This window comes from Brassica napus, chromosome A10, assembly GCF_020379485.1.
Source record: "Brassica napus cultivar Da-Ae chromosome A10, Da-Ae, whole genome shotgun sequence".
NCBI lineage: Eukaryota > Viridiplantae > Streptophyta > Magnoliopsida > Brassicales > Brassicaceae > Brassica > Brassica napus.
Window position 1 is genome coordinate 19,470,542 of NC_063443.1, and position 22,995 is coordinate 19,493,536.

The 22,995-nt window shown below is 37.3% G+C and overlaps 8 protein-coding genes and 1 non-coding gene across 10 annotated transcripts; 6 read left to right on the forward strand and 3 right to left on the reverse strand.

Moving 5' to 3' along the window:
• Positions 1–220: 220 nt before the first annotated feature.
• On the forward strand, positions 221–1,466 carry LOC106370721 (60S ribosomal protein L35-4-like). The gene is made up of 4 exons (XM_013810719.3): positions 221–393; positions 475–610; positions 917–1,073; positions 1,191–1,466. Exons 1-4 carry the CDS (start codon positions 390–392, stop codon positions 1,263–1,265), a joined length of 372 nt encoding a protein of 123 aa, XP_013666173.2. The 5' UTR covers positions 221–389; the 3' UTR covers positions 1,266–1,466.
• Positions 1,467–1,551: 85 nt separating this feature from the next.
• TRNAK-UUU lies at positions 1,552–1,625 on the reverse strand. Its single transcript has one exon. It is a non-coding gene; the product is annotated as a tRNA-Arg (tRNA).
• A 954-nt stretch (positions 1,626–2,579) lies between these two features.
• LOC106372599 (ankyrin repeat-containing protein At5g02620) lies at positions 2,580–5,176 on the forward strand. The gene is made up of 3 exons (XM_013812841.3): positions 2,580–3,218; positions 3,289–3,698; positions 4,122–5,176. The coding sequence occupies exons 1-3, from the start codon at positions 2,900–2,902 to the stop codon at positions 4,971–4,973; spliced, it is 1,581 nt and encodes a 526-aa protein (XP_013668295.2). The 5' UTR covers positions 2,580–2,899; the 3' UTR covers positions 4,974–5,176.
• A 1,788-nt stretch (positions 5,177–6,964) lies between these two features.
• On the reverse strand, positions 6,965–7,901 carry LOC106370722. Its single transcript, XM_013810720.3, has one exon. The coding sequence runs from the start codon at positions 7,672–7,674 to the stop codon at positions 7,186–7,188; it is 489 nt and encodes a 162-aa protein (XP_013666174.2). The 5' UTR covers positions 7,675–7,901; the 3' UTR covers positions 6,965–7,185.
• A 3,432-nt stretch (positions 7,902–11,333) lies between these two features.
• LOC106370723 lies at positions 11,334–13,220 on the forward strand. 2 transcript variants are annotated; one of them, XM_048742693.1, is made up of 5 exons: positions 11,334–11,670; positions 11,767–11,845; positions 11,923–12,010; positions 12,273–12,388; positions 12,903–13,220. In XM_048742693.1, exons 1-4 carry the CDS (start codon positions 11,401–11,403, stop codon positions 12,367–12,369), a joined length of 534 nt encoding a protein of 177 aa, XP_048598650.1. In that variant the 5' UTR covers positions 11,334–11,400; the 3' UTR covers positions 12,370–12,388; positions 12,903–13,220. The 2 variants fall into 2 exon arrangements, with proteins under 2 accessions (XP_048598650.1, XP_013666175.2); XM_013810721.3 differs by having other exon boundaries at positions 11,335–11,670; positions 12,896–13,220.
• On the reverse strand, positions 12,398–14,176 carry LOC106370007. Its single transcript, XM_013810091.3, has 4 exons — positions 13,615–14,176; positions 13,231–13,406; positions 12,926–13,121; positions 12,398–12,819 (listed from the first exon to the last, which is right to left on the reverse strand). The coding sequence occupies exons 1-4, from the start codon at positions 13,820–13,822 to the stop codon at positions 12,584–12,586; spliced, it is 816 nt and encodes a 271-aa protein (XP_013665545.2). The 5' UTR covers positions 13,823–14,176; the 3' UTR covers positions 12,398–12,583.
• A 1,403-nt stretch (positions 14,177–15,579) lies between these two features.
• LOC106370792 (pathogenesis-related protein PRB1-3-like) lies at positions 15,580–16,679 on the forward strand. The gene has a single exon (XM_013810779.3). The coding sequence runs from the start codon at positions 15,916–15,918 to the stop codon at positions 16,474–16,476; it is 561 nt and encodes a 186-aa protein (XP_013666233.2). The 5' UTR covers positions 15,580–15,915; the 3' UTR covers positions 16,477–16,679.
• A 27-nt stretch (positions 16,680–16,706) lies between these two features.
• On the forward strand, positions 16,707–18,457 carry LOC106372600. Its single transcript, XM_013812843.3, has 6 exons — positions 16,707–16,996; positions 17,124–17,265; positions 17,364–17,448; positions 17,529–17,576; positions 17,666–17,766; positions 18,133–18,457. The coding sequence occupies exons 1-6, from the start codon at positions 16,798–16,800 to the stop codon at positions 18,263–18,265; spliced, it is 708 nt and encodes a 235-aa protein (XP_013668297.1). The 5' UTR covers positions 16,707–16,797; the 3' UTR covers positions 18,266–18,457.
• Positions 18,458–19,714: 1,257 nt separating this feature from the next.
• LOC106370724 (E3 ubiquitin-protein ligase SGR9, amyloplastic) lies at positions 19,715–20,993 on the forward strand. The gene has a single exon (XM_013810722.3). It carries the CDS (start codon positions 19,869–19,871, stop codon positions 20,751–20,753), a length of 885 nt encoding a protein of 294 aa, XP_013666176.2. The 5' UTR covers positions 19,715–19,868; the 3' UTR covers positions 20,754–20,993.
• The last annotated feature ends 2,002 nt before the right edge of the window (positions 20,994–22,995 follow it).

Genomic DNA, 22,995 nt, shown 5'->3' on the forward strand with positions numbered 1-22,995 from the left:
GACTTTGAAACCGTGTCGAATTATTGTGATTCGAATGAGTTGATGGCCATGCCTTACTGATAATTTCGAATCTAATTCTCATAAAAACCATACCAAAAGAAAGTTCAGAATCTGATGCTCTTTTGGGGGCTCATTGACGAACTTATTCCTCTCTGCTTTCACTATTCCACTTTTCTCTCTATCTTTTCGCCTACAAATACAACCCATGAAGTGTGTTCTTTAGTAATATAGCCCATGACTCATAAATATCGTTCTTGGGCTTTTACGGCCCATTATATTTGACTCATAAATGGGTTTTCAACTCATTCGCATCGTATAAATTTGCATTGTTACTCAAAATTAGGGTTTTGCAACATTTGGAACCAGAGTTCGACACCAGCAAGCTCACGATGTGTATGAAGATGAATAGATAGATCCATTGAGTATCCTTGCTTTTTAAATTACGTAGTTCTGATTAGTTTAACTGTTGTTTAGCTAGGATTAAGGTTCATGAGCTCAGAGAGAGATCGAAGACAGATCTTCAGAGTCAGCTTCAGGAGTTTAAGGCTGAGCTCGCGCTCCTCCGTGTCGCTAAAGTCACCGGAGGTGCCCCTAACAAGCTTTCCAAAATGTATGTATTTGCCTTCTACATTTACTCATAACACAGAGCATATATATATTTGTTTCGAATTAGTCTAATTTATCATTTCATTAACATTGTGTTTTACTCTTAGTTAAATCGAGAAGGTCAGAGAAAGTTAGCTTATGTTTTGGTTTTGTAGCATTTGGAGGAATAGTTCACATTTTGTATATATAATGTGTAGTGTAGATATGCAAACAAACTTATATCTCAAAACTATATTATTTGTATTCTTAGGTTTTGTTGGGTTTTTATTTGACAAATCTATTAATTGTAATATTCACTTTGATCTTTCAGCAAGGTGGTGAGGAAATCAATCGCTCAGGTATTGACAGTGATCTCCCAGAAGCAAAAATTAGCATTAAGGGAAGCATACAAGAGCAAGAAGTTTTTACCTCTTGATCTCCGTCCAAAGAAGACTCGTGCTATCCGCAGACGTCTTACCAAGCATCAGGTCTGTATCCTCATTTCCAACGTCCACATTTTGCTTGGTTCTTGTTATAAAATTGTTCCATCATTGCAAGTTATCCTTATCTGACATTTGTATATCATTGGGTTATTTGTGTTGCAGTCTTCTTTGAAGACAGAGCGTGAGAAGAAGAAAGAGATGTATTTCCCTCTGAGGAAGTATGCTATCAAAGTCTAGTTTTCCTTCTCTCCTTAGCGCTACTAGAAGTGATTCTGCTTCTTGATTGTTTCGCTTATGTATTCTGCTCTTCTTCTTTTTTCCACCTTTCATTTTTACTCAAGTTTTGTTATGAATATCTTCAAAGACCTTGAAATTGAACATTTCATTTTGTCATCGTTTAGTTGAAGAGGATAAATGAAAACAAGTCAGTTTGGTTAATAGCTTTATGGTTCGAGCTTTTTAGGATTATAAATGTAACGTATTGCAGCTGAATGTGGTTGATTAAAAATATAAAAAACTTTAACGACCACAGTGGGAGTCGAACCCACGACCTTTTGATCCGAAGTCAAACGCGCTAATCCACTGCGCTATGCGGTCTTGTTAATAAATTGTTTGACGTCTTATTCATGTCCTTATATCATGTTTGCCATGGTAACTGTGTCACTCACGATTGGAGAGCGTGAAGAGTGTGGCACCATACATGTCCATGGAAACAGGTAAATAGCGATGTTTTCACGGCCTTATCCAACTTTTGTCACAGGTCTAGCGCGTGGGCCTTTAGTGGAACTAATCCTACCATGAAAAACACGATTTAGGAGTTTCAACCCAACTTTCAACGATAATTTCGTATTTTTCAACATTCCAACTAGAGTTAACTAACTAAATGGCCGTAATGTTTTGTATCAGTGTCCGTTGTTTTCCCACGTTCACACAAATAATATTCCCAATAATGGAAGTTCCATTTATAAAAATATCTTGATAACAGTGACAATAGTTTTGTTTATCTATATTGTTCAGTGGTACAGAGGACAACTTCATTTCAGTTCAATTCTTTGTTTTCTATCCACTTATTTATTTAAAGTTGATACTATTTGTTTGCCGATAACATGCTTTGTTCTCTGCACTTCATGATATTCAATAAATTATAGTCTGTTCTATCAACTTGAATGGTAATAAATTAAAAATGGAGAAAAGTATTCTTACTTTTTACTATAATTTTTGGCATCTTCCTGATTGTTCTTCATAAAAGATTAAAATCTATAAGATAATACTTTTCTCTAGTTCTCTGATTGACAACCAATATCTGAAAAAGGGTACTCCTCACTTTATGCATCATAGATTAGATAAGCTTTTGACTTATATATCAGATGTTTGGTAAAACTGTTATAGAATGAAAATTCTAAATTAAAAATGTTAAATTTAGATTTAAGTTTTATGTTTCATTCATATTTATTCTAACTGTCGTTTAACCTTTTATTTTTTCTAAGCTTTAAAAACAATCATTAGTAACCAAATAAAACCGAGTTCAGTACATGTTTTATATCAATTTGCAATATCTCAAATCAAATATGATGTTAAGGCTCACAACTGTTTAGTATATAAAATTAAATTGGAAATCAATAACAACGAGCAAGTGATGTACTATTTTGAGTCGACAGTAAGTAGGTCTGATAATGTTATTGTAATAAGAAGATAATTATGATACGAAACAGCACAAGAGGCCAAAACCACGAGCAGAGAAGTTCTGTTTCTTCTCCAAAATTCATGTGACTCTTGTCGAATTCATTCTTCCTCTTCATCTTCTTCGATCTGTGTTCTTCATTTGTCTGGCCAAATCTCAAATCCCAAAGATTGAAACAAGAATCGTCATCATGAAAGAGGATAACAAGAAGACGATGACGAAGCAGATAACAGCGAGGCGCGACGACACGCCGCTACACACGGCGGTCAGAGAAGGCAAAACAGAGATTCTCCTAGAGATGATCGGCGAACACGACGACGGCGCAGAGCTGAAAGAGCTGCTGGCGGAGCAAAACCAGTCAGGTGAAACGGCTCTGTACGTTGCAGCTGAGTTCGGCCACACCGACATGGTCAAGATTCTGATGAAACACTCCGACTCCGTCTTAGCCGGAACCAAAGCCAAAAACGGCTTCGACGCCTTCCACATCGCCGCCAAAAACGGCAATCTTAGTGAGTTGACTTCCATGTGAAATCTTACTTTAGTTAATTTGTGAATTTTAATTCGAATTCAATTTTGTAGAGGTTCTTGATGTGTTAATGGAGGCAAACCCGGAGCTATCGTTTACATTCGATTCATCCAAAACGACAGCGCTTCACACGGCTGCTTCACAAGGGCATGGAGAGATTGTCTGTTTCCTGTTGGACAAAGGTGTGGACTTAGCAGCTATTGCGAGAAGCAACGGTAAAACCGCTTTGCACTCTGCCGCTAGAAACGGGCACACGGAGATCGTGAAAGAGCTGATTGGGAAGAAAGTAGGAATGGTTACGAGAGTGGACAAGAAAGGTCAAACCGCGCTTCATATGGCGGTTAAAGGACAGAACGCTGAGATCGTTGATGCGTTAATGAAAGCAGATCCTTCGTTGATCAATGCTGCTGATAATAAAGGAAACACTCCTCTGCATATCGCAGTCCGTAAAAACAGAGTAGAGGTAAGTTATTGTTGTTTCAAAGTTACTTATTGTAACATCTCCGTTTTTGGTATAATTTAAAAGGCTAAAGAGAAATTATTTGGTTACTTATATCACCAAATTATATTTACTTTTTCGGACATATCTCCATAAAAAAAACTCTATGTAGTAAAACGATGTGTGACCTATCCAAAATTGATTCGTTATGTAGTAAGACTAGAGCACCAAGAAAAGTCACGTAGTGATTGTAGAGTAAGTAAACAAGTATTTAGAGCTTTTGAAAAATTAATGCACCACTTGTTGGATGGAATGAAACCCAAAATCGAGTGAACGGGCGTGAAAAACCATTAGTCCTTGGGCGGTCAGGGCGTTATAGAATTTTTCATGGTTTATTGTTGTTAATGTTGTTTCAAGGTGAATACTCTTTTCTTGTTTTCTTTGCAGATTGTTCAGACGGTTTTACAGTACGATGAAGTGAGTAGAGTGGCGGTTAACAAATCAGGAGAGACAGCTCTTGACATCGCTGAGAAGACCAGCCTTCACGAGATTGTACCGCTTCTTCAGAAGATCGGTATGCAGAACGCAAGATCCATCAAGCCAGCTGCAAGTGTTGAACCATCAGGCTCCTCTAAGAAACTGAAAGAAACGGTCAGCGAGATAGGCCACGAGGTGCACACTCAGCTCGAACAAACCGTGAGAACGAGGAGAGAGATCCAAGGAATCGGCAAACGTGTCAACAAAATGCACACGGAAGGACTCAACAACGCCATAAACTCGACGACTGTCGTAGCCATTCTCATAGCAACCGTTGCCTTTGGAGCTATCTTCAACGTTCCAGGCCAGTACACGGACGATCCTAAAAACGTTCCTTCAGGGTATACACTCGGAGAGGCGAGAGCAGCTTCGAGACCCGAGTTCTTGATCTTTGTAGTGTTTGATTCTTTCGCTCTCTTCATCTCTCTAGCTGTTGTTGTGGTTCAGACATCGGTTGTGGTTATAGAGAGGAAGGCTAAGAAGCAAATGATGGCGATAATCAACAAGCTAATGTGGATGGCTTGCATAATGATCTCGGTGGCGTTCTTATCGCTGTCTTTCGTTGTTGTGGGAGATAAGGAGAGGCCATTGGCGATTGGTATAACAGCCATTGGAGCTTTGATCATGGTTTCAACGCTTGGGACTATGTGTTATTGGGTGGTTGCTAATAGGATTGAAGGGTCTAAGTCGTCTCCAGCTTCAATGATGTCAGATGCTGATTTAGTTGATCACAAGCATAACCGGAAGCTTTATGCGGTTTGATTGGAGTGAAAGAGATAGTAGTTGAAGAAGACACATTCAAGAACAGAGAGATTTTTGTATCCAGAAATAAAAGGAGATCTCTTTGTTTGTGAAGATTCTGTATATGTAATGTAAGAAATGAAAAATAGTATATACCATTGTATAAGCTTTTACATGAACATTACGTTGCAAGTAACATAAGAAAAGTAATGGATTACTTATCAGCCGGGTCTCGCTTTGTATAACCTAGGCTACACAACTAACTCTTCTAAGGTGATCTAGGACCTTCCGAGTTCAGACTACGTGAAAACTTTATGCAATGATTATAATGATTACATTTGTAAGCAAATAATAGATTAACGAAGAATAAGAGAGCTGGATAATATATAGGCAGACAACATACTGTCTCGTTGATGAGTCTTGAAGCTTAAGCGTCAGAAATCAAGCATGCCATGTTTGGTGTATGGCAATATCATGATTTGTTCTTTTTATATCTTTTGTAATTGTATATCCAATAATTGTTTTTAAAACCACATCTTATTCAAGAATTGTTTTGCTACCATCTCTGTTTCATCCGGAAATTATTAATTGGGAGTTTGAAGCTTTCTGTCACTATTGTACAAATTAAGCGACATTACTTGTCCACGGGACCACGTCTATCTAAATTCGATTTATCAATAATGTATAACAAATTAAGGAAAAATATCTTATGTATTCATTTCCGAGTTTTAGGAAATACATTCAGGTTTGGTTATCTTCCACGTAATATTATTGTTGAAAAGAAAACTCACGACACGACAAAAGGTTTTCGTATATTAGTTTCTTTCGTGGTCGTGAATCGTGATTATGTGTGGTTCTCTAAGCCCCCACTAATCAATAATCATAGCAGGCGTGACACGGATTTTGGTAAGCACTTGAATATTAAATCCTCGAATTGTTCCACTAAACTATCCATCATGCACTAAACAACCTTCGTATAAGTGTGACTAATATATATTTCTTGATCATTTATAATTTGTAGATTGTGTAAGCTAAATCTTATAGTGCGGTTTGTAAAACGACGGCCTGTTGACTCTTCCAGTATTAAACACGACGATGCCAACTAACTAAGTGGGACACATTTTAATTGAACGAATACTTACCTTGTTCTTTTCAGAGTCAACACAAAGAATGTTGGTGACTGAATATGCATAGATTAACACTGCAAAGGAAAATGAATCAACATGGTACTTTTTACGTTCATAAATAATATTCAATATTATAAAAACGAAAATGTAGGTTTATTGAGATTATCTATTCCTACGTCAGAGTTTGAGTTTTTTTTTTGGGTATATGATTGATGTTAAAATTTATATATACGAAGTGTTAGTTGAATCTTGAAACACATACTTGCTCATCTAGTTTACCGTTTTTTTTTACTTGCTCATCTATATGGTCGAACTAGTAATTTAATTTGAAAGATATAACAACTTGGAAAATAATATATGTTCTTAGCTACGATTCTTCTTTTACTTGTGTTGAACAACTTTATTTTACACTTTTACGGGGAATTATTTTTACACCTTTAGTAATCCATGGGCATCGGATGCTGGAATTCCCCGCCTAATAGTTTTTCAATATGTAAATGCAAAGTAAAAAAACATTGTCACAAATTCATATACTTTTTCGAGTTTTTTTTATGAAAATATTACAAAATAACTATTCTTTCAAAAAAAAAAATTGTTCTTGATATATATTTTTTTGGTAAACAAAAATGTGGTTTTCACTTCTTTGCCGGGAACCAAACATTGTAAATAGTTGTTCCCAACGTGAATTGAATCTAAGTGGCGGTAGTTACAGCCGCAACTCTTTCATCGCTAGTCAGATGCCGAGAATCCAAGCATTTGTTATTAATATTTTTTTATCATCAACATAAACGTATTTATGAATTATTGAGATTTTAACATTAAATTTAACTCGCAACCAATATATTTTTGTTATTTTCTATCATCCTGGAGTTAACAAAATACTCATGCATGAAGAAAGATCATGTATATATACTACAAAATAATTATACAAAACCAAGATATGCCATTAAAATCCTATAAACTACAAGTTTAAATACAAAACAAAATCAAAAGTAAAGAAAGAAGAAGGAGGCAGATAAACCAGTTTAAGATACCTCTCAAAACAAAGAAAAAAAACTCAAATATTAATTAAAAGTTTGATACAAGAAGGTAATGCATGAACTTAGCTAGTTTGGATCAACAACATCTACGGTCGCAGCACAAGAGAGTAACCTTCGAAAAAACCTGAACATAACAGAACAAGCTTGTTCTCTCTTCTTCTTCTTCTTCTTTCTAACTCTCCTCTTCTCACGACGGCGACCCGGTTTTGACATCTCAACGATGACATCACTTTCCTCCTTATTCCCCTTCCTGAAAGAGGCCGCTTCCTTAAACCTCCCTAGACACGAGGTTTGCGTCGCTGATGGCAGTACCTTCGCCGATTTGCTCTTGTCGTCGTCATCTTCCCGAGAGAACGTGTAGCTTCGGAGATACATCTGCCGGCAAGATATGCTATCCACTACACGCGCCGTTGGTACGCCGCCTCCACGTCGGACGGAGCGGACGAACTCTGCGTCCGACTCAGGCCACTTATAGAGATTCACATAAGTGGTACGAACCGGCACGCGTGTATCACGTGCATCGTCGATGCAGCTAGAGATGCATACTGAGTTCATGTTCTCTAGTATTTGTTGTTGTGTGACTTTTCCTCTCCGGTGAATCTGTATTGTGTATGTGTACTATATATGAGTGTATATTTTAAAAAGTTTAGAGACGTGGAGGAATAAGTGAAGCTTAAATTTAAAGAAAAGATAAGTGGAGGTGAAAGAAGAAATGTTGAAAGAGCATGATTAAGGGAGGCAGTGGATATTATTTTACTTTCATAGAAGAGAAGGAGAAAAATAATACATATGACAACTAGTAGTGGTGGGGGTGGTAATGACTGCTTTTTTGTTGTTATGTTTTAAAATGAAAGCAATATTAGTAGTAATTAACGAGAATGCACTACAAGAAAACACAAGTTTTACGAGGGCAGTTTTCCTCGCTAATTCGTCGTAAAAGCAGTGTTACGACGAATTAGCGAGGAAACCCGTTTCGTCGTTATACGTTTGTCGTAACGCATATATCCTCGCTAATTCGTCGTAAGTTAGCGAGGAAATAATTTCGTCGTAAAAGCGAAGGAGGATATTTCGTCGTAAAGACCACGTAAAGATTCCTCGTAAGGACGTCGCTAATTTTCCTCGTAATTACCACGAAAAACTTTCCTCGTAAAACCCACGTAAATAAATACTCGTAAAATTAACGTAAATACCTTGAAAGATTTCCACGTAAAGAAAACGTAAAAACCTTGATAGATTTCCACGTTATTTCCTTGTAAATGTTTCCTCGTAAAAACCACGTTAAACTTCCACGTAAAGAAGCCGCAAAATTAGCTACGAATTTACTTCGTTTCATTATTTTATAGAAATATAAAAAATTATAATTATAAATATAATTTAAATTATTTAAATTATTAATAAAATTAAAATTCTAAAAAAATCAAAACCAAAATATTTTATATATAAATAAGTTTTGAATTCATAATACAAGAACCGAAATTAAAAAGAACTTGGGTGGTCGTTAATTAATCGCCTCGTAGAATTCATCACTCCTCGCCTGAACATCCGCCTCGGCATGTGAGTCGTCGGTCGGTGACTGGCCTGGGATAGGATTTTGTTGTCGCATGGTCCTCAACAAAGTCGCCCATTCCGGATTTGTGGCCGCTACAACGTCCAAGAAGCCCTCGAGTCCACCCATACGAGATCGCAGCTGAGTAGAATCTCTACGCAGCTGAGTAGACTCTCTACGCAGCTCTTCGGACTCCCTACGCAGCTGAGAGACTTCATCATCCCGTCGCTGAACATAAGACGATGTCGCTCTCGGAACATCGTTGACGGAACCAATCCCCAACGTCCGTCCCTTTTTTTTAGGGACAACCTTAAAAACAAAAAATAAATTTTGTTAGTAAAAATTTAAAGTTAAATTAAATGAATATTTAAAAAAATTAAAATTTTAGAAAATTTACCTCCTCGTAAAGCTTATCCACTTCAGGTGTGGATAAGGTGACGGGTAATCCATCGGTGGACAGTTGGGTCAGCTGGGTCTGGCGTTCTTCAACCCGAGCAGCCAAATCGTTGTAGATTTGCTCGGACTTGCCATCTATAAATCGGCCCGCCTTGTTCTTGTGGGTGCTCTCGACATACTTCTAGCTTCTCATCATCTCCCCAATAGATCATGCAGTTGTCGATGCAGACATCTATCATCTCCGAAGGCAACCCAAGACTATAAACTAATTTTTGAATCTCATAATAAGAATCAGCAGACACATTGTCTTCCGGCAAATACTCTTTAAACAAGTCCGCCCATTCGTTCATGCAACTTTCAGGTAGATTGTGATCAGTTTTAATATTCATCATTCTAGCAGCCAACGACAATTTAGAGAGACCTTCTCTACAACCACTGTAAAGTGGTTGATTCGCCGCGTTTAACATTCCGTAAAACTTTTTTGCATCTATATTAGGTTCTTCATCTTCATCATGAGCTACGAATGCATCAGCTACCATATCATGAACCCTATCATAATCTACCATCTCCTCCTGATGGTAACTATGTTCATTATGCAAATGATGATTAACCGGTTCTTCCTGAAAATTGCTATTACTACTACTAGCTTCATTCTGATCATAATTATAACCTTCCCCATGTTGAAACCAGATATAGTAATTTGGCGTGAAACCTCTATTTATTAAATGCTTCCAAACATTTTCACGGTTTGCCAATTTCGAATTGTTGCATTTCCGACAAGGACAGAACATCTTACCACTTTCTTGGGCGAGCGGTGTTGAATCTGCTTGGTGCATAAATGTCTCCAGCCCCGCAAGGTATTCTTTCGTCACTCTCCCGTTAGCATCTCTATGCATATACATCCAATTCCGCAACTCGTAAATAGTCCCAGAGCCAGCCATTTTTTTTTTTCTTTCACGTTTTTTGTTGTTGGTGTGTTTAAAATGATGTTCCAACATCCATATTTATAGAAAATTTCGAATCTGGTAGTTGTAATTTTACTATGAAATTACGACGAAAATTAATTGTATGGCAAAAAAAAACGTGAGCCACCTACCAAGTTGGTGGATTCAAAATTTCCTCGTTAAGTACACGTAAAATATTTCGTCGTAAAGCACTCGCGAAATTTACGTGGCTTTTACGAGGAAAAACTATTTCCTCGTAAAAGCCACGTTAATTTATATCGTCTTTACGACGAATATTTTTTGTCGTTAGCTTACGACGAAATAACGATGCTTTTCTTTCTCAACGTACTTTCCTCGCAAAATCAACGTTTTTTTACGAGGATTATTTTTCCTCGTTAAACTTCCTCGTTAAAATTACGTTTTCTTGTAGTGATGGGTTGTTATGATTTGGTGTGATTAAAATGTACAGTTGGTGTTTTTTTCTTGTTGAAAATGATAAGTAATTAGTAATACGTAAAATAGTAGTATAACATAATGAATATGTGATTTGCAAGGTCTTAAATTCAATAATATTTTTATAGATATTTCACTATTTCAAATAAGAAAATCAAAATTTGGGTAATGTCGGTCATTTCATTCCGCATATTTTAAACATTAGGTATGTCGTGTAAGCAATTGTTTCTTTTACTCGATCACTCATAGTCATATTTATAGTTGAAAAATCAAAGTTCAGACTTTATATTTTAATTGTTAATCTTTATGCATTACTACTATCTTCTATAGAATGTTTTATTTTTCTTAGTTCTCTTAAACAACCGGACCTCGTATTCTGGTGATAAAGGAACTTCGGCTGAGGTGTCCGCCATCACGAGTTCGAGTCCCGGCCATAGCGGATTTAACATGGTTTCCGTTTGGCCTCAAAAACCTTTTTTGCCAGTTTCGATTGGACGCGGTGGAATAGTCGGACTATGAGAGGTCCGGATACCTGGATTATCAAAAAAAAAAAAATTGATTTAAAATCATACAAAATGAAGTGATATAAGTTTCAATCATAACATATCGTTTAATTAATAGGTAGTGTTAGTGATTCTAACGTATCATAACATGGCTTAAAATGTGGTAGTGTATACTGAGTGAAGTGTAAACGACAAAACAACCGAACGATGTATAATAAATTAATAATACATTCTGATTAATAACCACGAAATGTTAAATTATTCGTCAAGCTCTCATAACCTCAGTTTTTGATATGAATATATGATGGGCCATGCAAGAATCAAGCACCCACATTTGCTTAGCTTTTAATGGGCCTTTATAAGAAAAGCTTTTGTTTCAAACATTTTTCGCAGAGGTAAAAAGCTTATCTTGACGAAAGAAACATTTTGCGCCAAAAAAATGTTTCCTTCGCTTGCGTTAGCGACGGCACCAATGCCCTTGACGATAATCTCTGCAAGGAGACGGTCCCAAGTCACGCAACTTTACGCAAAGAAAACCAAACCGGAGAAGAACCGGGCACCGACGACGTCGACGAGCGGTTTCTCTGGTAGAACATCGAAGGAGCTGACGTGGCAGTGCATAGAAGGCTGTGGAGCTTGCTGTAAGCTTGCGAAGGACTTCGCTTTCGCCACACCTGACGAAATCTTCGACGACCCTGTTGACGTTGAGGTCTGTTTTGTTTTGTCACCCACCACTTGTTCGACGAAAGTCCTCTGTTAATTGCTTTTGAAAGTTGAGATGTTATTGCTTTTTAATATATTATAGCTGTATCGAAGTATGATTGGTGATGATGGATGGTGCATAAACTACGATAAAGCTACACGCAAATGCTCCATTTATGCTGGTAAATTTTGTTAGCAATTCTCTGTGGTTATATCTGATTTGAAGACTGAGACAATGATGAACGTTTCGTGAGTTCAGATCGTCCATATTTCTGCCGGGTTGAGCCAGAGGTTTTCAAGACTCTCTACGGTATCGAAGAAAAAAAATTCAACAAGGAAGCTTGCAGGTATCATCAGTGTTCCTCTTTGGTTGGTCTTTGTCATTTTCCCTTGCAAGAACTTATTATTAGCCTTTTTCACAAGGTCTTATCTGATTCTAACTCTAAATTTATATCCTAATATTATTAAGAAACTTTTAGGTTCAGCTGTGTAAACTTGCTAAGATAAATGGATGGTTCCACAACTCATTTTCTTACCGGGAATAAAACAATGTGGGACACTAAAATGTGAGAAGAAACTGATTATTGTTACTTTTTTTTTACGATTCAGCTGCTGCATTGATACCATTAAGACGATTCATGGCCCAGATTCCAAAGAACTAGATAATTTCAACCGTGCTATCAGAAGTAGTCCAAGCTCGAGTTAGCAGCCTGATTAACTCTAAGGTAGGTTCTGATTCACTACGTTTATATAATGTTCCCTCAATGCACTTGTGTAATGCAATGAGTACAATAGCCTTATAGTATTAGAAAGTTATACCAAAAACTGAGATCGTTACTGTCACTCCTCTTCCCTAAAAATCAAAATAAGCTGCAAAAATTCATGAAACACCCAAAAAAGTCCCTTGTGCAATGGCCATGTCATAGCACAGGTTCAAGTCCAAGTTCATCTTCAGGTTCATCATTTTCCTCAAACAGCTTCATAAACCTTGCTTGATCTCGCTGCAGTTTCATCCTCTTTGAGTGCCTAAACATGAATACCCCTCCAACCACAACAAGAGTTGCACACAACACCCCTGCCACAATCGCTATCGCAACTTTTGACCCATTATCTCCTTCCTCTTTTGAACTTGAACCCGTCGTTGCTCCAGCAGATACTGCAACACACACACATTATTGCATTTAGATTCATATCTGTTACTTCTGTTCATCAATTTCGTTTATTTTTGACAGGAAACAGATAAATCAAAGGTTATTACTCACCGGAGTCAAGCTTGGCACAACCGTGGCAGACAAAAGTAGCATTGATCTCTTTTTCCTTAAAGTGCATATAGATTTGGCTAGCAGAGAAATCAGATGGACAAAGCTCCCATTCATCAAACTCTTTGTCTGATATCAGACTGCCTTGTTCATAGATTCCGCATCTCTTACATTTCTCGCCACTGATCTCTGTCATAGGCTGTGTAATAAGCAAATAGAGAGAAGAGACATCTAAGTTATTACAATTTTTGACTCTTATTAATTGATGTTAGTAATATAAACATATGTAAAAGCAAAATGGAACTTGCCTGCCATGATTCTTGACCGCGAAAAGTGTACAATATATCTGATTTGGTAACATCAGGAAGAACAGTCTTGTTCTCTCCTTTGCATTGGAAGTAGACCGTGTGTTTGAGTTTGAACCAGTCATGCTTCGTGAATATCTCGATGGAGTTCAGTGTGATAGATTGTGCTCTAACAGATCCTGCAATTTCGAAGATAGAAACCCATTTCTATAATAATATATGCTGGTGGCTAATGCACAAAGGAGACATACTCCAAATCTTTAATATACTCATGCAAAACTCTCCCACACAATGCGTTCTATGGAAACAGAACATGAAGACATGGGTACAAATTTGGTAAAGGGAACAAGCTGTTTTGTTCCCTGGGAAAATTGTTGTGTACTTTACCTGGAATCAACGTATTTGAGAGGAACCAGAAAAGAAGATTTCTCCAGATCAACATATTCCTAATCGTCATTTTTATTTGCTTTTGTTGATTTGTTTTCGTTCGAACCTCTCTTTTATTTTTTTTTACCAAGGAAACAGAGGACGAAGAAGAAAGCTTCAGAGGAAAAAGAGGGAGAGAGATCCACAACGACACGTGCGTGTCACGCATACATCCTCTTTCTCCATCTTCAATTGCATATTCAATACACAACAATTGGTAACGTTCGAATAGAATATCGACAGTGACAAAATGAATATTTCAGTCAAAACAACTCATAAAGACATCTATATATATAAAAATATGTTCGCCTCCCTCCTGTGATGCCACGTCATCAAGTCGTGCGTTATGGGAGTGACACGTGTCCTATTTTATATTTGGGGCCAAAATAAAACAAAAAGCTGTCAAGGGTAATTGAACCCAGCACCTCCAGCACTGATAATTTCTCTTAGAACCACTAGGCTAAAGTCACTTTTAATAAATATGTGGCCGCGAAAATACTTATTATCGTGTTGGCTGGAAGTCCATGCTTCTTCTGCTTGTGGCCAGGGCCGGCACTGAACTGACGTCAAGATGAAGATCGTGAAGTTAAAATTTTTGCTCCAAACAGTTTTGCAATGTTTCCAACCTTTATAATTTGATGCATATAATATATATCAAAATACATTTGTTGTACACGTTTTTATTAGTTTTGCTTTTAAAAAAAGGTATTTGCAGTTATAAATGTTTTGTGCCAGTGAAGTAATGGTTGAAAAACCTCTATACATATGTCATTTTAAAATAACACCCAACTTCTATATATAGTCAATACATATGTCCATGTTATATTATAGACTAAATATTTTCTCTTTTAAAAATATAGAAAATAATTTTTTTTGTCTACAAGCAAATATTGTAGAGCAAATATAAAAATATTTTGTCTACAATTTTATGCATTATACAAAATCTATATATATATATAAATATGTTCACCTCCCTCCTGTGATGTCACGTCGTCAAGTCATGCGTTATAGGAGTGACACGTGTCCCATTTTATATTTGGAGCCAAAATAAAACAAAAGGCTGTCAGAGATAATTGAACCCAGCACCTCCAACACTGGTAATTTTTCTTAGAACCACTAGGCTAAAGTCACTTTTTATAAATATGTGGCCGCAAAAATACTTATTATCGTGTCGGCTGGAAGTCCATGCTTGTTCTGCTTGTGGCCAGGGCCGGCACTGAACTGACGTCAAGATGAAGATCGTGAAGTTAAAAACTTTGCTCCAAACAGTTTTGCAATGTTTCCAACCTTTATAACTTGATGCATATAATATATATCAAAATACATTTGTTGTACACGCTTTTATTAGTTTTGCTTTTAAAAGAAGGTATTTGCAGTTATAAATATTTTGTGCAAGTGAAGTAATGGTTGAAAAACCTCTATACATATGTCAATTTTAAATAACACCCAACTTCTACATATGTCATTTTAAAGTAACACCCAACTTCTATATATAGTCAATACATATGTCCATGTTATATTCTAGACTAAATATTTTCTCTTTTAAAAATATAGAGAACAGTTTTTTTAGTCTACAAGCAAATGTTGTAGAGTAAGTATGTATTATACAAAATAATATATATTTAAAATCCATACACAAAAACATAAAAGTTGATATATGTCTCTTTTTGACACATGCACACTCCACTATGAATAAGAATAAAAAAAAACAGTATTGTCATCAAACTTTATCACAAATCCACATTTGTACGTCTATAATTATGAGTTAGACAATTAGTTAATTTGATACAATACCAAAGCAAGAATAACCGAAAGACAACTATACCACCGCATACTAATAAGTAACACATAACAGATAACCAAATTCTTGAATCTTAAAACAAATTTCAACTCAAGCATTTAGTGAATATTAAATTAACTAATATCCCGCCCGTAGGGCGGGCCGACCCTAGTTATTATTATTCTTAGGTTCGTTAAGAGTTAAAATATTTTTTCGAAATTATTTAGTTAAATTTTTGAAACTTTCTTTCAGTAATAAATCGAACAAAATCAGTTTACATATGTTCTGTATGGCCGTTTTCTTTCCAACAAATTAAGAAAATTAAAAAACTGAAAACGAACAGATGAGACACTCTGTCAAAGCTTGTCAGAAAAATGGCAAACTACTAACCGAATAATGAATCTCTCCAAAGTAAAAAAGGAAAAACCTGAGACAGAACAGAGAGATCGAGGAATGAGAGACACGAAGACGACTAAGAGAGAATGTCGTCTTCGTTGTTTCGTCAAATTTTTCTCTGCATCTCCTCTCTCGTCCTTCTCTGCTCCGGCGATGTTCCCTCCGCCGCAGGAGCTCCCTCTACACGTGCGATGATGCGAGAAAGACGGAACAAGCTGCAAACGATGGAGTTTTTAAACGCGCACAACACAGCGCGGGTAGCTTCAGGCGCGTCGCATCTCAGATGGGATCAAGGCCTGGCCCGTTTCGCAAACGATTGGGCCAAACAACGCAAATCGGATTGCAAAATGACCCATTCGGGTGGGCCCCACGGGGAGAATATATTCTGGTACCAAAGGAGTGTGAACTGGACGCCGAAGAGAGTGGTTGCGACGTGGGTGGATGAAAGCTTGCACTACGATCGGACGACTAACTCGTGCGGAGCTGGTAAGATGTGCGGTCACTATACGCAGATCATTTGGCGCACAACCACAGCCGTTGGATGCGCACGTGTCAAGTGTGACAACGAGCTTGGATTCCTAGTGGTTTGCGAGTATTCACCTGGTGGAAATTACGATGGCGAAAGTCCATTTGATTCGCCTAAATGATATTATAATCATACAACTTCAATGTTGTTTTTCTCTAATTGTTCTCTCAAATTCAAATGAAACAATTTTTCTTCCACAATGTTTTTAGCTAATGTTCTACTTCAACCAATGTATTGTACTAACGTGGATCGTGTTTTTAATGGGCTTGTTATTGGGCTTGGGCTTGAATCATGGTCTGGTAAAAATTATTATAAGGCTTTTCTGTTCAAGTGCGTAAAACGTTGTCGTTTAATAATCTGAATGTAGCTCAATTTCACATCTTCGTCGTTGTTCGTCACTGAGACTCGGTAGAGAAAAACCCTAAGCATTTACCGGCGAGCGATGAGTATCATCCGCAACGCGATCAGATCGAGTTTCAGCCTCCGGACGTCGGATCCGGTGATCAGTCGTAACTCTCTCCCATTTCTTCAGGAGTCGCGGAAATGTCTATCTACCGTCGCAGAGCAGCCTCCTTCCTCTCCGTCACCACCGCCTCCGGGAAGTTCTCCGGTTGACGGAGTAAAGAAGCCTGCGTCAGAAGGTTGTGTTATTTTTATTGATTCAGTGTAGAATGTGAGCTGGATTGTTATGATTGTGGGACTTTAGCTCATTTTGAAGATGAACCAATGAATGTGAATAAGGAAGGATTGTGTGTTTTGTTGTTTCAGGGAGGTTGTATGGGAAATTTTCAGGCTTCTCAAAACATACGCTGAGGAGTGATGTCATGAACATACTTGAAGGATGCAATGTGACATCAGATGATCTCAAGTTCAGCTACATGCGCGGTGGAAACTTGAATCCTGCAGGAGTGTGAGTTCTAGCTTTATATTTAATGCTTCTCCTTGTTGTTACAAAGTTATATTCTTTAGTAAAATTCGATTGCAAAACAAATGTTTGGTGTTTTTCAGTTATGTGCAATTCCCTTCCCGTTCATCATATGATAGTGCAATGCGGGCGATTGCCAAGAAGGGAAGGCTATACAGATTAGAAAGGGTAATTAATCCTTTAGACAAAACTAATAGAGTCCGTATTTATATGCATCTGACTTAACCTGATTCCTTGTTATTGATTAGGCTACTCAGTCTCAGTGGGATCCCATTGTTCCTTACGAAGGCAAAGTGGTAAGCTATGTTTTCTGTTAGTATTATCGAGTTCCTGTATGCAGAGACAATTGATTAGAGCTAATTTGATGTGGTTTTATGTTGTTTAGATTGCGTTACATGGCCTTCCGCCGAATGCTATAATCGAAGACATAGATAGGTTCTTATCCGGCTGTCTTTTTCATCCTGGATCCATCCAGTTCCTCACCATGTGAGTTATTTCTTCTTTTTTTTTTTACTTATTCTTATCTTATATGTTTGCCTTTGCTTGATCACTTGATTAGATATTAGTTGGACCCACAATCTTGCAAACCCACTGTTCTTTCATTCTCATGTATGATTAATCAATTACAATGTGCTTTTTCTATACACTTGGGTTAATCAGATCCCTATAGAATAAACACACCATTTCTCTGTGATAGCACCTATCTCCTGACCGTCGTTACTTTTTTTTTGTTGTCATCTTGTTTGATTCATCATGTCTAGAGCTCTTTGTGCTCGATTAATGTGTTGTTTTTAAATTTCTGAAATAATGAATGACATGGAAGTATTTTGAATGCTTTCTTTGACCATGCAGTCAAGGACTCGGAAGTCCTAAGAGGGTGGCACTGGTGCGGTTCACATCACAGACCCAGGCGATGAATGCGTACATTACAAAGAACAGGAACTTCCTTCTCAACCAACGAATCACGTTGCAAGTTCTGCAGTAATTGCTTAGTTCTCTTTTCATTCTCATGGTGTGTTCCAATGGCAACAGATCCTTTGTCTTTCCTGTTTTGATATTCTAGGTCAATTTGATTCTCTGAGATTTTATCTGCAAACTCCAGGATTCTGAAATTACAGTTGTCCGTTTTTTCTGGTTCGGTTAGAAGTTCACAAATAAAAAACTTCTTGGTGTCTAAGTAGAAGAAGAAAGTCTGATATAAGCAGATTACAGCTACTCCATGTGATGTTTTTTCTTCTTTGTATTTGACTAACTTTGGATGCCCATGTGGTGAAGTGATCCTTCTTGCTTTAGAAAGTGAATGACTTTGTACTATAAGGGCTTCGTGGGGTACACTTTTCACCAGGGCCATAGAAATCGACCAGACTAGAATAATATTATGATTATTTTATTGATCAGTTGCTTTTCTATAGTGGGTCATCTTTGCTTGTAGTTTAAGCATCTTGCTATCATATCTTTTCACTGTTATCGAACTTCCTTCATGAGTTACACCGGTTGTGTGGAAGATCTGATAGCTTTATTGCATTGATTGATATTTATAAACTTGCAAGTCTTCTGATATGCTTATGATGAGTAATATTTCGATAGTTGGTTAAATAATTAAGCAAGATTTAGTAAACTCAATGGCCAAATCAATCTATTAGGATCATCATTGAGCTATGAGATCAAACTAGTGAACTTAGATTCGTGTTAGAGATTGGTAAGTTGTTTTAGAGGGGTGAAAATGTAAATAAGTCTTTGATAATTTGATCACCGAAATTTCTTTGGGATTAGAGAGACATGAGAGTTTGTGAAAGTATGGACAACACACCGGGACAAATGCATAGAGACTAGAGTTGTGAATTGGTGTGGTCATGTGAATTATTAATCTTTCAACACTGTTCCTTGAATACAACAATTAAAAAGTGGAAGACGCCGTGGATTTAGCCAAACCTCTTGTTCCTGAAATCCTATATAGTTTTGACTTCCGACAACCTTCCTCTTGTTGTTATTGTTTTGTCATAAGCCCCAACAGGATGATCTATTTGTCCTAAACGGCAACACGAGTCTGGTAAATAATCTTATCGGATCATTTGGTATTGAATGATATGATGTGTGTTATGAAAGTAGACAAACTCCACAAGGCAAGTAGATTTATACAGAGCCTATCCAAATGCTTAATCTATTCCACACACTTTGTCTGCTCCACTAGTTCAACATGACCAACCTTTTTAATGGATGGTAAACGTAATTAGTTGCACAAATCTTTTGTTCTTCAAAAATTCTTGTTATAGTTTTGATGAAATATTTGTTTTTGGGATAAAGTCTGGCAAGCTAATTATTCCTGTCACCAACAGTTACTAAAGTGAACTTTTGCCAACCCTTCTCCATTCATAGCTTCTTCACCTTTATTCTCCAATTCCATATTGGCATCAATCAATTAAAATCGAAAACCAAACAAGTAAAGCCGACAATAATCTCTTTTGTACCACAACCTTTTGTTTTTTCCCTAATAGAAAAATGACAATAGTTTATTATTACCACTACCAAACTCCCAATGACTTAATACATGTATATAAGCAAAGATTCATCAAAAGGTTAAAAGTGCAATGAGAAGTGAGAAACGAAGCACACACACAAGATCCAATATGGAAGAAGAAAACAACACAATCATCATGACGTCACTCTCTACTCTTTCTCCTTCACACCTCACGAATCTTACTCACACCATTCTTTCTCTCTCCCACCACCACCGCCGTCGTCTCGCCTCCGTCCTCTCCTCTCCGACGCTTTTCTCCCTCACTCTCCGCCACCTCCTTTCTCTCTCCCTTCCTCAGAAAACCCTCCTCATCGCTACTCACCTCCTTTCTCTTCTCCACCCTCTCCTACTCCACCGTAACCACCACTCTCTCCCCTCCTCCGCCGCCGCTATGAAGCTCCGGGACCTCGACGCGGTGGTGCTCCTCCTCTTTCTCTGCGAAACGCATCAGCTAGATCCAGATGTTCTAGAAGCTTCAGCTGATAATTGGCGGGAAATCCTCGGTGCTATGTGCTCTGACACTATGTTAAACAGTATCTCCGGTCTATGGACTTGCGACGCCGGAATCTTGATGCCTTACATAGAAACTCTAGTTAGGTGCAAAAGATTCGTCGACATAATGGGAGGCTACCACCACCGTCGTCTACGAGGAGAGAAAGAAGGATATGAAATCCCGGCGGCTAGAGCGGCTGTGGTGGCGCTACGCGGGGTTGAGGTGTTGAACGCCGCCGGAGAAGTAGAATGCGTGATTTGCAAGGAAGAGATGAGTGAAGGAAGAGATGTTTGTGAAATGCCATGTCAGCATTTGTTCCATTGGAAGTGTATTTTGCCATGGCTTAGCAAGAGGAACACGTGTCCTTTCTGTAGGTTTCAACTTCCCACCGACGATGTCTTCTCCGAGATCCAGCGGCTATGGGACATCCTCGTCAAGACCAGCGAGTTACACGTGGCGTGATGGTTACACGTGCATGATACGTGTATATGAGTATATCGTTATCTATACTAGATGTGTCAAGTACTATAAGTATGTATGTATAGATAGGAATGTTCGGACCGTTTTGATCTCTAGAATTTATGCTAGTTTTTTTCATTTTGATAAGGACACATGTGGTTTTAGACTAATATGACAACATTTCTTGTTATAAACTGTGACAACGACGAATTTCGTATATTAAAACAATGTTTTTTTGTTGCTTTTCTTTTCTTCGACTAAATTTTATTGAATTATATCAAAGTTACAAAATCACAAAACTAAAATTATTACATAACCATTTATGTGCGCTATATACAAAGAAATAAAATTCACGATGCATTCTTATTATGGTAACCAGACGTCTTACTCGTTAGCGATCGAATACACATATTCGTCGAATACTTTGTGATGTAGGCACAGAATCACTCCATGAACCTGTCCTCGTATGGAGATCAAAAGAGATCAAATAAGCTTGTACGGAAGATGGACTGATGGTAGAGATGGTGGTGAAAATGATTGACTCTCTCAATTTGGTGGGCTGATTGACTCTCTCATCTTTGGATCTTGAAGTTGCTTAAATCTCACAAACAAAATACAAGACAAATCAATAGAAAAACAATGAATCTCTCACTGAATTCTAAAGACAGATTTTATGTAAAGACAAACTCTGATAAAACAAAATAAACTGAATAATTTTTTGATTGATTGAAAGGTAATTTGTACAAAGCAATAGAGTGAGCTTTTATAGGTCGTGGCCCTTGCTCAGAATAACAAAACAAAGGAAATCAAACATAAAGAAAACTAGCTGTTTTAGACTATAGGAAAGCTTCTTAGGAACATTCTGATTGCTGAAATAATGGTCGAAATCATTCCAAGCCTGGTGAGAAAAGAGCTGTTGGGAATTGATGGCTTTTGACTTCGAAAATGACAATTCTGGTCTTGGTTGATTCAGAGTATTCTGATGGGTGCTGGTGCAGCTGAGTTAATAATATCTCCAAAACGTTGTAGCTTTGATAGGTTGGTCGTTGGTGCTTTATTTCTCCAAATGTGAAAGCATCCAAAAATGGTAAGTATTGTCTCCTTTGATTCCACGTAATCTGGTGCTTTCTGGTGCATGTTAAGAACGTGCCTGACTCTTCTGGACCCTTGGATGTGTCTCCTGATTGCATAGATAAATCTCCTGGTCGCCAATGTTTGGTTTGCAACTGATTAAACTACTGATCTTCCAATTAAGGCAAGTCGGGCCATGCTTGACTTGAAAATGACATATCTTCCAAACCATTTATCGTTTTGATATGAAACCAATTCGCCGCGTGCTCTTGTTGAGTGCAGAATCCATCAAAACCGGTTTCATGAATAAATTCCTCCTAGTTGGTAAGATACGGCGTTTTGATTGCACATATGTCCTGATCGGCTTCTTTAGCTCTTCTCAGCTTCATGTTCTCCACTGGTTTTCTCCTGATTTCTTTCTCCTTTTCTGATGATGACTTGATGTCCTCATCTTATTCCAATATTGTTTTTTTTTGCCATTCTTTTTCTTGGGACTGTTTCATTACCATATCAAGTAAAATCCATCATGTCTGATATGGTTTTCTTTTGTTAACTTTCACATATATTATGCAGCATCCTTGTACAGACGATTAATTGGTTTCCATTCCATTGATGATATAAAAGAAAATAAAAACGTTGAAATGAAAGGGACTAGTGAGCCTATATTTAAAATTAATATTTTTAGAATTGGGCCTTTTGTAACTAATGCGAGCTAAACATTGACATTTAAAAATTGGCCTTTTGTAACTAGTGCGAGTTATACGATTGACAATTCGGGAAGATTTTTGATGTAATATTATTACTGGGCTTTGAGTGGGCATCACATTCATTATGGTCTGTGCCAAATTCCTATTTTCATAACAATTTAACTTCAAAGTTTTTTAGTTTTTCCTTTCTGCTTAAAATTTGGATCAAATATTTTTTTGTTGTGCTTCAGTCTTCAGATTATTAACTTTATGTTCTCTTATTATTTACTCACAACTGTGAAAATGAGAAATTTTTATTGAACCATAACGCTTGAAGCCAAACAGAATTTGAACCAAAATTTAATGAGTATCAATATCATATAATATAACAGGAAATATCATATAATGTATGAGGCTCATGTCAGTGGTATAAGATGAAGTTTAACAAGGTATATTATTAGATTTCAATAAAAAGATCGTTTAACTAC

Excerpts from the sequence above, each read along its gene's own strand:
- LOC106370722 (XM_013810720.3), bottom strand. The coding sequence starts at position 7,674 with ATGAACTCAGTATGCATCTCTAGCTGCATCGACGATGCACGTGATACA.
- LOC106372600 (XM_013812843.3), top strand. The coding sequence starts at position 16,798 with ATGAGTATCATCCGCAACGCGATCAGATCGAGTTTCAGCCTCCGGACG. Across the intron at positions 17,266-17,363 it reads AACTTGAATCCTGCAGGAGT|TTATGTGCAATTCCCTTCCC; the intron begins GTGAGTTCTAGC and ends GGTGTTTTTCAG. Across the intron at positions 17,449-17,528 it reads GGCTATACAGATTAGAAAGG|GCTACTCAGTCTCAGTGGGA; the intron begins GTAATTAATCCT and ends GTTATTGATTAG.
- LOC106372599 (XM_013812841.3), top strand. The coding sequence starts at position 2,900 with ATGAAAGAGGATAACAAGAAGACGATGACGAAGCAGATAACAGCGAGG. Across the intron at positions 3,219-3,288 it reads CGCCAAAAACGGCAATCTTA|AGGTTCTTGATGTGTTAATG; the intron begins GTGAGTTGACTT and ends TCAATTTTGTAG. Across the intron at positions 3,699-4,121 it reads TCCGTAAAAACAGAGTAGAG|ATTGTTCAGACGGTTTTACA; the intron begins GTAAGTTATTGT and ends TTTTCTTTGCAG.
- LOC106370721 (XM_013810719.3), top strand. Across the intron at positions 611-916 it reads CCTAACAAGCTTTCCAAAAT|CAAGGTGGTGAGGAAATCAA; the intron begins GTATGTATTTGC and ends TTGATCTTTCAG. Across the intron at positions 1,074-1,190 it reads GACGTCTTACCAAGCATCAG|TCTTCTTTGAAGACAGAGCG; the intron begins GTCTGTATCCTC and ends TTTGTGTTGCAG.
- LOC106370723 (XM_048742693.1), top strand. The coding sequence starts at position 11,401 with ATGTTTCCTTCGCTTGCGTTAGCGACGGCACCAATGCCCTTGACGATA. Across the intron at positions 11,671-11,766 it reads ACGACCCTGTTGACGTTGAG|CTGTATCGAAGTATGATTGG; the intron begins GTCTGTTTTGTT and ends AATATATTATAG. Across the intron at positions 12,011-12,272 it reads TTCAACAAGGAAGCTTGCAG|CTGCTGCATTGATACCATTA; the intron begins GTATCATCAGTG and ends TTTACGATTCAG.
- LOC106370007 (XM_013810091.3), bottom strand. The coding sequence starts at position 13,822 with ATGCGTGACACGCACGTGTCGTTGTGGATCTCTCTCCCTCTTTTTCCT. Across the intron at positions 13,122-13,230 it reads GCGGTCAAGAATCATGGCAG|CCTATGACAGAGATCAGTGG; the intron begins GCAAGTTCCATT and ends CTTATTACACAG. Across the intron at positions 12,820-12,925 it reads TTGTGCCAAGCTTGACTCCG|TATCTGCTGGAGCAACGACG; the intron begins GTGAGTAATAAC and ends TGTGTGTTGCAG.
- LOC106370792 (XM_013810779.3), top strand. The coding sequence starts at position 15,916 with ATGTCGTCTTCGTTGTTTCGTCAAATTTTTCTCTGCATCTCCTCTCTC.
- LOC106370724 (XM_013810722.3), top strand. The coding sequence starts at position 19,869 with ATGAGAAGTGAGAAACGAAGCACACACACAAGATCCAATATGGAAGAA.